This window comes from Narcine bancroftii, chromosome 13 (genome assembly GCF_036971445.1).
Source record: "Narcine bancroftii isolate sNarBan1 chromosome 13, sNarBan1.hap1, whole genome shotgun sequence".
Lineage (NCBI taxonomy): Eukaryota > Metazoa > Chordata > Chondrichthyes > Torpediniformes > Narcinidae > Narcine > Narcine bancroftii.
In genome coordinates this window covers 73844410-73858311 of record NC_091481.1, presented here as the reverse complement: position 1 = coordinate 73858311, position 13902 = coordinate 73844410, and the positions used below count along the sequence as shown (strand labels likewise).

General features: G+C 45.2%; 1 protein-coding gene across 6 annotated transcripts in view; it reads right to left on the bottom strand.

The window, feature by feature from the left end:
- Positions 1-13902, bottom strand: part of rec8b (REC8 meiotic recombination protein b) — a 139819-nt gene that overhangs the window by 108519 nt on the left and 17398 nt on the right. For all 6 annotated transcript variants that reach the window (XR_011347731.1, XR_011347732.1, XR_011347733.1 and 3 more), the window contains 2 exons: positions 10506-10632; positions 5599-5671 (listed from right to left, as the gene is read on the bottom strand). Coding sequence is in view for 3 of the 6 variants with exons in the window: in XM_069907591.1 (XP_069763692.1) it covers positions 5599-5671; positions 10506-10632 (200 nt within the window). In the remaining 3 variants the exon portion in view is untranslated. The remainder of the gene's footprint in view (positions 1-5598; positions 5672-10505; positions 10633-13902) is intronic.

Below are 13902 nucleotides of genomic sequence, written 5' to 3'. Positions count from 1 at the left end.
TGTTATGAACTAACAACCCTCTTAAAGGACAGCAATGGCAAAAATTCACCAGACACTGGTAAATTGAAAACAATAGTTTTTATTAAGCTATAATAACATGCCATGTTTTACTTATCTCCGGGGTCAGCGCCAAGGGGGAGCATCAGCAGGCTGTTCCCCCATACGGTCACGGTCAAAGCTTGCCATCAGACCCACCCCCACCACCTCTAGTGTACGTCAAGCATCACGAGCGTCTAGTGATGCTTGATGGAAATAAAAGCAGCACTCCTGTCACTTACATCAGAGGGGAGGATGATGTTAACTTTGGACGGTAGATAGGTCCCAGTATCCAACCACACTCCATCTCCCCCTGCACCGCTGAGCAAGTTTATGAGCATGGCACTCTGCCCCCCTTTTACACGCTAATGCCCCCCTCTAACATTCATTCTGGCGCCGACCCTGCTTCTCTCTTACTAGAGGCCCAGACAGCTTTTGCTTTAATGTTCTTGAATGGTATTGCTTCAATAAAACTGGAAACTGCACACATAATAGTCAACAGATATTCATTTCCAGTTTTTTGTTTTGGGCAATGGACCAACACAGTCCACAATTACTTTACAAAAAGGTTCTCCAGAAATAGAAATAGGTTTTAAAGGAGCAACTGGTGGACCTTGATTAGGTTTCGCCACAACTTGACAAGTGTGACAGGACTTACAAAATCTCTTTTCTTAAATTTGGCCAATAAAATAGTTTCATAATTTTATAGGTAGTTTTCTTTACCCCCAAGGTGCCCACCTAAAGATGTACTATGGGCTTTGTTTAAAATTTCATCCCTATAGCCCACCTAAAGATGTACTATGGGCTTTGTTTAAAATTTCATCCCTATAGGCTTTTGGAACTACAACCTGCCCATCCTTCATAATCTCAAGTGACCTCCAATTTCTCATGAATAGACCCTCATGAAAATAATGTCCAGCTGGCTTTTTCTTAATTTCTCTCTAACTTCAGCAACATCAGTATCTTCATTCTGTCTTTCTAATACTTTTACTTCAGCTGGCTCTTTCACGGTCACAGACTTCCAACCCTTTTAAATCATTCCGTACCATCATTGTCCTCACTGGCAAGTTTTTCCTCCATCATCTCTAAATCTGTTTCATCAATGACTGGCTTATCTGTTCATTTCACTGCAGGACCAACTTTATCCTCTGCCCAATCATTTTCGGCTAATGATGAACTGCTATCAACTGGTAAACTCAATCTAATCCCTATTTTAGGAAGTTCCTTGTTTTCAAGAGCTCTGACCTAACAAAGAAACATTAAAAAGTAGTTGACGATCAGTGACAATTTGTTTCCTGCTGTACCCGGCAGCCCCGTCTCTTTCTCTACCTGATGCTGTTTTCTCACAAGCTTTTGTTCCTTTAAAATGACTCTATCCAGCATTTTTTCATTGGCGGGGTCTTTAGACTTTAAATCGGTGTGCCCAACAATCTCACTAGCTCCCCATTTATCCTCAAGCTTAATTAAATACTTTACTGCAGAGAGCAAGGTGGTTCCACCATCCAGGGCATCCTGCTGTACTGCAGCACAGTATGGTTCTCCCATTGCACTGAAGAAGAGCGGCAAAGACTTCAACGGGTGGTGAGGGCAGCAGAAAAGATCATTGGATGTCCCCTACCCTCCCTGAAGGATCTCACCACCTCTCGTTGCCTCAGTAGAGCACAAGCAATAATAAAGGACCCCCACCCATCCTGCCCTGCATCTGTTTGACCTACTACCCTCTGGCAGACGCTTCAGGTCAATTCTTTGGCTTGGCTTCGCGGACGAAGATTTATGGAGGGGGTAAAAGTCCACGTCAGCTGCAGGCTCGTTTGTGGCTGACAAGTCCGATGCGGGACAGGCAGACACGGTTGCAGCAGCTGAAGGGGAAAATTGGTGGGTTGGGGTTGGGTGTTGGGTTTTTCCTCCTTTGCCTTTTGTCAGTGAGGTGGGCTCTGCAGTCTTCTTCAAAGGAGGTTGCTGCCCGCCGAACTGTGAGGCGCCAAGATGCACGGTTTGAGGCAAGATCAGCCCACTGGCGGTGGTCAATGGGGCAGGCACCAAGAGATTTCTTTAGGCAGTCCTTGTACCTCTTCTTTGGTGCACCTCTGACACGATGGCCAGTGGCGAGCTCGCCATATAACACGATCTTGGGAAGGCGATGGTCCTCCATTCTGGAGACGTGACCCATCCAGCGCTGCTGGATCTTCAGCAGCGTGGACTCGATTAAGACAAGGACAAACAGACTGAGAAACAGCTTTTTCCCCCAGGCTGTCACTACACTGAACACACATATCCACAAATTCCCCTCTCTGTCCTCCACATCTACTATACATACAGCCGACACCCCCCCCCCCCTCCATTCACATAAAGGACATACACGGCACTGTAAATTTAAAAAATTTTTTAACTTCTGTGGTGCTGCCTGTGGTGGCATTGCTGCATTGGTAACCTTGTACTGCTGTCATGAATCTCGTTGTATGTACAATGACAATAAAAATCTTATTATTATTACTACAACCTTACCTCCTGATACAAAAGATTTGAATTCCTTCCTAATTTTACCAACAATTCCAGACCTTTTTTTAACTTCCATCTCCTTGAATACAAACATATCTGCTGCTGGTTCAAGTTCTCTCCCTTCTCTTCAAGGAAAAATAATTTGCTACCACATGACCAGTTTTCTTACAATAATCGCAAAATGGACTATAAAGTTTTCCCTACCTCATTTCGGTACTTCATTATGCCTTTTGAAAAGGTATTTTGGGCACAAATTTCACATTGTGATAATTGTCTGCAAATGAGACAAAAGCTTTCCCCCTTTTGAAAAGTTTCGCTGGCCTTTAATTTAAACTCTGGATTTAAAGCATAATCATCTTTAAATTCTGCAGAATCTGACCAAGTTTGCATTTCTTTCATCCCATGGCAAACCTTCTGTTTTTTTCTGCTTCTTCCACCTCATGTCTCCTTTGCCATTCTGCCTCCTCCAGTTCTAATCTATTTTTTCTTCTCTCTCTCTCCCTCTAATCCAAATTTTTCTCTCAAGCTCATGCTGTCTCTCAATTTTATATTCTTCTTCCTCCATCTGACCCAGCTGCAACTGCTGCTCAAGAGATTTCCTCTCAGGAAGTTGTTCCAACACCTCCTCTTCAAAAACATTCTCTTTTACATAATAGTCAGGTCATAATTCTTTCAATATCAATTTTCCTCCTTGACACTTCAAGCAATAAGTAACAACTCCTCCTTTATTGCTTTTTTTCCCCCAAATCTGCAAAGTTTGGTGATTCCAAGAACTTTTTAATATCCATTTGGAAAGTTTCACTTGTTCCACACTTAGTTTTGGGGTTTACAACATAATCTGCTGCAATTTTTGCAGACTTTGACCATTTCCACTTTCAAACGTTGACAAATATTTATCAAAACCCATTGCTGTTGTTTATATACACAACAATAAGCCTTTTAATTCGATTTTAAAAGATTTTTAACCAAGCAAATCGACTATTACTCAATGAAATAAGCTTTTATTAAGATCAGATTTTTGGTTCTATTCCAACAAGCCCCAATTTTATTACAAACTAACAACCCTCTCATTTGGTTAGCACCATCAAAAGAACAACAATGGCAAAAATTCACCAGACTATGGTAAATTCAAAATAACATGCCATTTCTTATCTCTAACTTAAATTCTTAAACCCTATCTCAAACCCCAACTATGCGCAAATGTAAGTGTGGGTGTGCGTGCGTGGCAAGATAGTGTAGGGTGAAGACGTGGGAGCTCATCTCTCCTCAGCTGGACAGTTTAAAACTCGAACTTAATGAACTGATAAATATTTAAAAAGTTAAGGAAAAGTTTCCTTTGTTATGAGAAAGAAAGAAGTAAAAAGAGAGAAATCCCAACAATCAAAAAAAACTACATTTTAAAGTGCTGGAAAAGAAAGAAGAATCTGGGCCTACCGTGGAAATGAAGCCTCAGGATCGATTTTTCATGGATCCGAAACCTCAACGTACTCCTTCAGAGAAGTTGTCTGAAGTGGCGGCGTCCTCGATGCATGCAGTGATGCAAAATTGTGCCGCCGCTACCTCTCTGGCAATGCTCCAAGGGGGGCCACGAGGGCGTCGCCCTGAGTGCGTCTGGTAGCATGGCTGATCGCGGGGGGCCCGGGGAATACGAGTAAGCATGCAATGGCACGTCCTTAGGCACGCCGGTGCCTGCTGATGTATCTCCGTTGGAGACCCGGCTACTGCGCAGCGGCCACTGCCAGTATGCGCGTTAGTGCGTGCATGCATGATACCCTTGAACAAGTCTGGGCTGCAGGGGGGCCATCCACTGCTGCACTTTTGAAGTTGGCCCGGCCAGGAGGGGGGTCCAGTCCCACAGCTAGGCTACTAGAGAGGTAAGTGCTATATATGAAGAAGAGGAACAAGAACCTGCCGATTATTTAGATGAAGAAGATAATGAGCTGCCTACATTATGGAAGGTAAGCCTCAAACTTTAAAGGCACCTTCTCTATATAAATCTCCAAGTTTCTGGAGTCCCTCGCCTGGACCTGATGTAGTAGCTATGTTAGAAGGGATAACTAAACAAAATGAAAAGTTGATGTTTTATATATCTACTGTTTTTTTCTCTTGAATGAAGACTTTTGGAATCTGTGTCCAAATGTTGAAACTACCCTCTTCATCTTACTTAAAGAGACAGTCGGAAATGGGCTTACTTATTTCAAAGCCACTTATTCTGTGTTCTCCTTTTCCAAGAGTAACATAGGCAACTTTTCCCCCCTCTGCAGGAAATATCACTGCTGGTGAGTTCTGCATCTTAACAGAATGGCAGGTTTTCTTCAACTCAACTTTCTGTCTCTCATTTTAATAATGTATTTCTGATAAATCTCTCACGTCACATGGTATGTGACATCATTTCTCTTTAAAATTCATAATGTCTTTTCACACTGGTATGCTAAAAGCATCCAAATCCACTTATGCCTCCATGAAGTCTGCTCAAATAAGGGCAAAATGGCCATGCGTTTATACAGAGGTCTCTGAACTAGCACCTGTTGTTTTCAGTATGTCGAGAACCATCATAAATCCTTTCATCACTTGGCTTCAACTGCAATCATCGTCCATTCTGTCCATTCTGTCTTTACAATTGGCTTCTATGCTCAATGGTGTTTAAAATGCAAATACGTTTGATAATGCTGAAACCAACCACTAACCGCAAAGAACCATGTGTGTCTGTTGAAATGCTAACATGTTGTCTTTGTTTCCCTGACCATCCAAAACTAAACATTAAACCATATCTAGATAAAATATAGTTTTAACATTGAACTAAGGATTAATATTAACTCAGATCCGTTACAGTCCCCTAGAATGCAAAACTCTACCCCAACTTTGTCTTAAACACAGGGCTGAGGCCCAAAAACTGATTTCCTTTTACTTAATGCGACAACCTCAATGCTTCCTTGCACAGTTCCTCATCCCAGCTGTAAATCTACTTCTCCCAAATCTTGAGGCTCAGTCCCCCTGATAAGTGTTACCTTGAATGGTCAGAAGGAGCAGAATAGGGTTCTGGTGCCACTTGTAAGAGCTCACCTGATGGGTGAGGGCTCTGGTCTCTCTGCTAGCACCTCTGTGACTCCTCGCACCACCTCCAGCTCCCTGGGAACTGCAGCAAATGAGCAAAGAGTTTATTGTCAGATACACAAAGACTAGGTGCAGGTGAAGTGAAAATTTTACTTGCTGCAGCTTCCTAGGAACAGACGAAAACACCAACAAGAATAATCATCAAGTAAGGAACCGCAAAGTGAAAAAGAAATTGAATAAATAGATGACGGTAGTGCATAAAATGTGCAGCGTCAGTAGTGAACACAGATCCTGTGATCCTGTGATAGTGAGGGAGTATGAGGAAGTTCAGACTCTAGGTTCAAGCTTTTGGAAAGAAACTGTTCTGGAGCCTAAAGTTGCTGGATCTCACCACCATTTGGGTTCCCAAACAGACATTCCAAGTGCAGCAACACCTCACCCACGAATCTGCTGGGGACATCTATTGCATCTGGTGCTCCTGATGAAGCCTCTTCGACATCGGAGAGACTGGATGCAGAATGGGAGGTTGTTTCAATTAGCTCCTTCACTCTGTCCATTGCTATAGCAAAGACCTCCCAGTAGCCAAATATTTTAATTCCACATACCAATGCCTCACCGACACGACTGTCCCGTGGCCTCTTGCCCTGCCAATTGAGGCTACCCAAAAATTGGAGGAACTACACCTTGCATTCCATCTGGGCACTCTCCAAGTAGACGGCATTAACATCTACCTCCTGTTAACCAATTTTTGTTAACCCCCCTCCCCCGGGGGAGGGGAACTCTCTCGTTCCCTACCCTTCCGTCTCCCTTCCACCAATTCCCCACCTCCTCTCCTTCTTTCTACTGTCACAAAGATATCATTCTTAGCCCTTTGCTACCTCCCCTATCACATTTTAGCTTCCTTCTCTCCCACCCTCCCACCTCTATCCACCTATTAACTGTCAGCCTGTGTTCCTCCCCCTTTCCCCCCCTCTCCTTTTTCCTTTCCCCATCTTTATGGGCATCTGCCTGATTTTCCATATTCCTGATGAAGGCTTGGACCCAAAATGACAACTGCCTTTTACTTCCTATGAATGTTGCCTGCCCTGCTGAGTTTCTTCAGAACCTTTTGGTGTACTGAACTTTAGGCGTCTGAACCTTAGTTCACCTGTGGGAGGTTGATGGAGTGTTTTACAACATAGCGAATCTCTCAGACAGAGGAATTTGCCTTCTTCACAGTAACCCCAGGAGAGGTTCCTCTGATGTGTATCCCTAGCTGGAACTTTGTACTAAACCCACTTCAATACCACGCCAGCAATGAAGACAGGGCTGTGGGCTCTCAGCCTCCCATTCACATTCAGTTCCTTGGTCTTGGCGACGTGGAGAGCAAGGGTGCTGCTCAGGCACCAGCCCACCGGTTTCTTGATTCCCCATCTTAAATTCTAACTCACAATTATCTGTTACTCATTTGCCGATTGTGGTGATGTGGTGAGACAACACAGTCAGAACTAGAGACCTGCATCCTCCCTCAAGTTTTCTGCACACTCAATATGCAGCCCTTGCCCAGACCTCCCTCTCAACACATTTTCCCTTCTCTTCCCCCCTCTGCCTTCCATACAGACCGCTCCCTCTCTGATTCCCTCGTACACTTATTCCTCCCACGACACCTTCTCTGTGACTGCAGGAGGTGCAACACTTGCGTCCACACCTCCTTCCTCACCACAGTCCAGGGCCATAAACATTCCTTTCAAGTGAAGCAACATTTCACTTGTGTATCCACAGGACATATTTACTGCATCTGGTGCTCTTTGTGGCTTTCTCTACATCGGAGAGACTGGTCGTAAATTGGAAGATCGCTTTGCTGAGTACTTCCGCTCTCTCTGCTACAACAGAGACCTACTGGTAGCCAACCATTTCAATTCTGAGTCACACTCCCATAATCATTTGTCTATCCATGGCCTAAAGTACTATCCCACCCTGACCACTCACAGATTGGACGAACAACACCTTATTTTCCGTCTGGGCACTTTCCAGCCAGATGGAATTAACTTTGACCTCTCTTTTCTGTAACCCTGCTCTCTTTTTTACCCCTCCTTATTCCAGTTCTTCCCCCTCCCTTCCCCCTCCACCCACCCAGCCATCCCTCCTCCCTCAATCGCTGCTGTCTCCTCCTTCTCTTCTCCATCTATCATCTCCTGCCCTTGCACGCCCAATCCTTTTGTTCGGACACCTGCTGACATTCTTTTAAAAAAATATTTTATTTATATATTTTCAAACTCAAACTCAGTTTCCAGTAATCAATCACAAATTACAGTTATCCATTATATACAGAATTCACTGTTGAGTCCAAGCCATTCCCACCCACCCCCCACCTCCCTCCCCCCTCCTCACACTCAACAGACCACAATTATATAGAACATTCAAGAAATCCAAAACGAAGGTTGGGAACACATCAGGGATTTGTCACAGCCCGACAGCCACCACCTAGGCTGTTACATTTTTCTTGACTTTACTTGATTGGGCTGGAATGGACCCTCTGCCCCTCCCTCAGTAGAAGGATAGACGGGGAAGGCAGGGCAGTGAGATATTCAGGCCACACTATAACTGTGCTCCTATAAAATTTAAATACGGTTGCCAAATTTTTAGAAAAATATTATTTTATTTCCTTAAGTTATAGGTATTTTTTTCCAGGGGAACACAGATTTGCATTTCCGCATTCCAGCGCGCAATATCCAAGTGAGAGCCAGATTTCCAGGTTACTGCTATGCACATCCTGGCCACTGCCAATGCAATCATTACAGATTGGATTTGAAATTTGGATGCTTTCATCTTAAGCCTATGTCCATCATGTTTCCCAATAGGAACAGCTCTGGGTCTTGTGGGAATTCTTTACCTATGATTTTTTTTCAAAGGCTTGGCCTAGCTCCACCTGGAAAGATCTCACCTTGGTACACAAAGGTTCCTGTCACAATGCCACATCTAAAGCATTGGTCTGAAATTTCTGTTTTAGCCTTATTCAATTTTTGCGGTGTCAAATGTAGCTGGTGGAGTAAGTTATACTGCATCAGCCTATACCATGCGTTAATTATCGTGGTTCTGAAACAGATCTGACCAGCACTAATCATCAATCTTTGTTCCTAAGTCTGACTCCCACCTTTGCCTTGATTTGTGAACCCCTGGTTTAGGGCCTTCCGCTTGGAATAAGAAATACATCGCCAAGATGAACTTCCCTGTGTTCCCCTTTCGAACCAGAGTCTGATGGACCATGGATGGACCTCATTTGTCCCTCAAAAAAGATCATATCTGGAGATAGCAGAGGAAAGTCTTATTTGACATCATACTTATTTCTGAGTTGCTCATAACAGTCCTCGATACATCTGACACCAGGTATCCAGGAACTTGTTGTCCACCGTCAATGTGACTAATCTATTTGGAGTCAGGGGCGTTTTGGGGGCATCCCCACTTTAGACTCTATTGATTAATTATGTAAATAAAGTGTCCTGCTACCTTTTCATCCACTGTGTGCAGACCATCTTGTACCCAGGATGGTACATCTTCCCTCTCAAATAGCAAGGCGATATTGTGGTGATACGACCACCAGCCAACTGCAGGGGGCAATCTCTGTACTTGCAGGAAAACCACTTAAGTGGCTGACTCCACCTGGCCGGCTGTTAATCAGCTGACCTGAATATAAACCTGAGCCTACCCCTCCTGAGCCAGTCATAGGCTTGAACTGGTGTTCAGACTTTTACTGGAATAAAGCTTGTTGTACAGTCTTTTGAGTTTTGTGCTTGCTTGCAGCTACCTCAGTACGTCTCAGATATACCCTGATTGGTCTGCCCAGTAATATTTCTTAAAGTCTGGTAAACGCAGACTAAAGTCCCAGATTATGTCTGTTGACATTCTTCCATACCTTGATGAAGGGCTCAAGCCCAAAACGTCAGTTACGTATTTTTACCTTTGCTACATAAAAGACACTGATCTGCTGAGTTTCTCTAGCATTTTGTGTTTTTAGTCCCTTTCAATGCATCCTATAAACCAACCATTGCCCCATCCTCTCATTCACAGTGTCCCCCATCCCAACTCTAACCCCACAAATCCGACCCAATCTCACCCACCACAAACCTATCTCATTCCCCACCCATTCCACACACACCACCACTATACTCACCACACACACCCATTCACTGTGCACACCATTCAAAACCCACTTGCACTTTGACTTCCACCACCCCAGACAACATCATCTCCGCATACCCAGATGTAGCATCCCAACACCCTAAACACCCTACCCCAGCCAACACCACTTACACACACACACACACACACACACACACACACACACACACACACACACACACACACACACACACACACACACACACACACAAAATCCTTTTCACTGGAATTCTGTGGTTTGAGTGAGGTTGCAGGATTCTGTAGATAAATTGCTGACATCATTCATTCAATGGCTGAACATGTTCACTGAAGGCCAATCTCCCCACAACTAAAGTACTTCATCTGGATATTGAGATTGGCATGGAGGTTCTCAGCAGTGAGAGCGGCTGCTTCAGTTTCAGAGACCCAGGTTCAATCCCAACCTCCGCCACTGTCTGTGGGTTGCGTTTGCACCTTCTCCCTGTGACCAGGTGGATACCTCCCCCAAGACCTTTTGCTTTGCTTCCCCCCCCCCTCACTATGTCCCAAAGACCCTGCCTAGGTCAGTGGGTCAATTGGCTTCTGTGAGCACCTCCCAACCTGTCCCCAACTCCTGTGTGAGTAAGATACAGAATGTGGGAAGAGTCGCCAAGGAATGTGGGAAAACGAAATGGAATTAGTGCAAATGCTTGATAGTCAGCACGGGGTCGATGGGCAGAAAGGCCTGTTTTTCACTTGAGTGACGAGGAGCAAAATTGAAGAATTGAAGACAAAAATACCTTCTTGCCGAACCCTCCTCCTGGGAATTCGTGGCTCTAGTTCACCAGGTTCTTCAGGGAACCTGAACTCCTCAGTGAATAAATCTTCCATCTGGTGAATGGTGAGTTCGGGCAAATCAGCACCAGCCTGTAAGGGGGGGAGTAATGAGGAGGTTCACAGGGCATGAGCAGAGGCACCAGTGCCCACAACACCAGCACCTACCATCCAGTGAACAAATCCCCATCAACATTACACATAACCCCCACACATCTCTCTGCCACACACCCCCCACCCACACATCACCCCCACCTAAAATTTACCCCCATACACACACCCCCCACCCACACATCACCCCCACCTAAAATTTACCGCCATACACATACCCCCCCACCCACACATCACCCCCACCTAAAATTTACCCCCATACACACACCCCCCCCACACATCACCCCCACCTAAAATTTACCCCCATACACACACACCCCACCCACACATCACCCCTTCAATCCCACATTCCTCCACCAACACTTCGCCTCTCCAATCCCACACCCCCACCCACACATCATCCCTCAAATTCCACACACTTCCCACCCACACGTCACCCCTCCAATCCCACACCACTCCCCACCCACACATAGCCCCCTCCAATCCCACACACCCCTTACCCACAGATCATCCCTCCAATCTCACATACCCCCACCCACACATCACCCCTCCAATCCCACACATCATCCCTCCATCACACACATCATCTCTTCATCACGGACGCACGCACGCACGCACACACACACACACACACACACACACACACACACACACACACACACACACACACACACACACACACACACACACACACACACACACATATATCCGGGCTGGGACCATTGTTGCTTGTTGTCTAGAGGCGCTTTCAGGTGGCCAAAATACCCCAATGTAAAGCTGCATATTTGACCTCTCTGCAGCTGTTGGGAGGCTACTTGAATGTCTAGGAGGCACCTGTGAGGTGCACTTGGTAACCCTCCTCCTAGAGGGATAATCACCGGAGCACTGAGGTCCTCCCTGGCACCTGAATGCAACCACCTGAAACCGGCTGCTAAAGGGATGACAATCAGCTGGCGAGCACCTGACAGCCACCCTCCCCGCTGCCCCTGCCCCCCAGCGTGGGACGCCAGGGCAGGGGCAGACGTCGCGGGTTGTCAGGCACTGGAGTGGGAGGTGCGGGATGCTGGGGCGTGGTAGATCATGTCTAACAAATCTTAGTTTTTCAAGGCGGTTACTAAAAAGGTTGAGGGGAAGGCAGTGGATGTTGTCTATTTGAACCCACAGACACATCCACAGAGTTGGCAGTGCTGTGAACAGTGAGGAAGATTATCAAAACTTGAAGGGTGATTATAGAACAGTTAGAAGAGTGGGCTGATAGATGGAGTTTAATACTGATAAATGTGAGGTGCGACATTTTGGTAGGACTAATCAAAACAGGATGTACACATTAAATGGTAGACAACTGAGGAGTGCAGTGGAACAAAGGGATTTGGGAGACATGGTACAAATTGAGAGGTATAAACACAGTGGATGCAAATAGGCTTTTTCCACTTAGATTGGGGGAGATGAGAGGTCACAGTTTTAAGATTTAGGGGGAACTTTAGGGAGGAGTGGTGAGAGTGTGGAATGAGCTGCTATGTCATGTTGTGAATTTGGCTCGATACTGTGCTTTAAGAATAAATTTGATAGATACATAGATGGGAGAGGCCTGGAGGGTTATGGAAGGGGAATAGGTCAGTGGGACAAGGGACAGACTAGAGGGGCCAAACTGCCTGTTTTCTGTACTGTAGCATTCTATGGTTCTATACATCACCCCTCTGTCCCACACATACTCCTACCCACAACCCTCCATCTCACACCCCCACCCACACAATCACCCCTTTCCCCACCTACTCATCACCTTTCCTACCCACACCCATCCCCACCCACATATTACCCCCATCTACACATCCTAAACTCTTCTCTCCCCCACATTCCTCTCTCCCACAAAATTGACTGCCTCTTCCCCACAAAACTCACAATGTCGGGACCAATCAAATCAATGTTTGGGACTCTCCGCAACTCCTTTCACCATACTGCATGAAACAAACTCCAGCATTCCCATATTTTCCCAATGCAGTCCTCTCACTTCCATCATTTGTGATCATTCTACAACCTCCATTTAATCCAATATAATTCCATAAATCCTAACAATGCCAATATAATTCCCTAAATCCTTAACTAATTAACAGGTCTATGGCAGATGCCATCTCACTGGCTCTACACAAATTTTGGGTACACCAAACCAAGGAGCTGATTATTGACCTCAGGAAGAGAAAACAAAATGTCTACGATCCAGTGATCATTGAGGGATCAGAGGTGGAGGGGGGTGAGCAAATTTAAATTCTTGGGAATCACTATCTTGGAGCATCTTTCCTGGACCCAACACACCAATGGCATCATGAAGAAAGCATGTTAGCGCCTCTTCTTCCTCAGGAGTTCCAGAGGTTTAATATGACGTAGGAAACCTTGGAAAATTTAGACAGATGGTTGGTGAAATGTGTACTGACTGGCTTCATCATGGTTTGGGACGGGGACACCCAAAGAGTGTAAAGCCCTGCAAAAGGTTGTGGACGCAGCTCAGGATATCATAGGCTAAATCCCTCCACCGTTGAGAACATCTACAGGGAACAATGCTGTCAGAGAGCAGCAGCGATCATCAAGGATCCTCACTGCCCGGCACACACTTTGTTCTCATTGCTGCCCATCAGGAAAGAGGTGCCAGGGCCACAAGACTTGCACCACCAGGCTCAGGAACAGCTGCCCCCCCCCCCCCCCACCGTGATAGTACAGATTCTATCACCAATGTGTATATGTACACATGTACAGATGGTAGTGTAGGATGACTGTGATGGTTCTTTCGACGCGCACTACACCCTCTCCCCCCCACACCATCAGACTCCTCAACAACAAACTCAGTTAAGGAGTCTGACTTTTGCACTTTATTGATTTTTTTTTCTTTTCTATATTGCATGGTTTAAATTTCTTTATTCGCTTACATGTGTATGTTGTTCAATTTTTTTTCCCCACAACTAATCGGTGTTAATTCTGCCTCGCCCACAGGAAAAAGAATCTCTGGGTTGTATGTGATATCATGTATGTACTCTATCAATAAATCTGAATCTAATAAAACACTTTTGCACTTTCTATTTAATTCTCACACTGCCCACTTAATCCAAATATAATTCCCTGGATTAACTGTTTGATTTTCTGTATCTCCGTGTAATTTCAATACAACTCCCCAAACACCAACAAGATTCTTCACAAACTTTTAAACCAAATACAATATCCAGTGTCTCCACTTAATGTGTTTTCAGAATTCCCACTTAATCT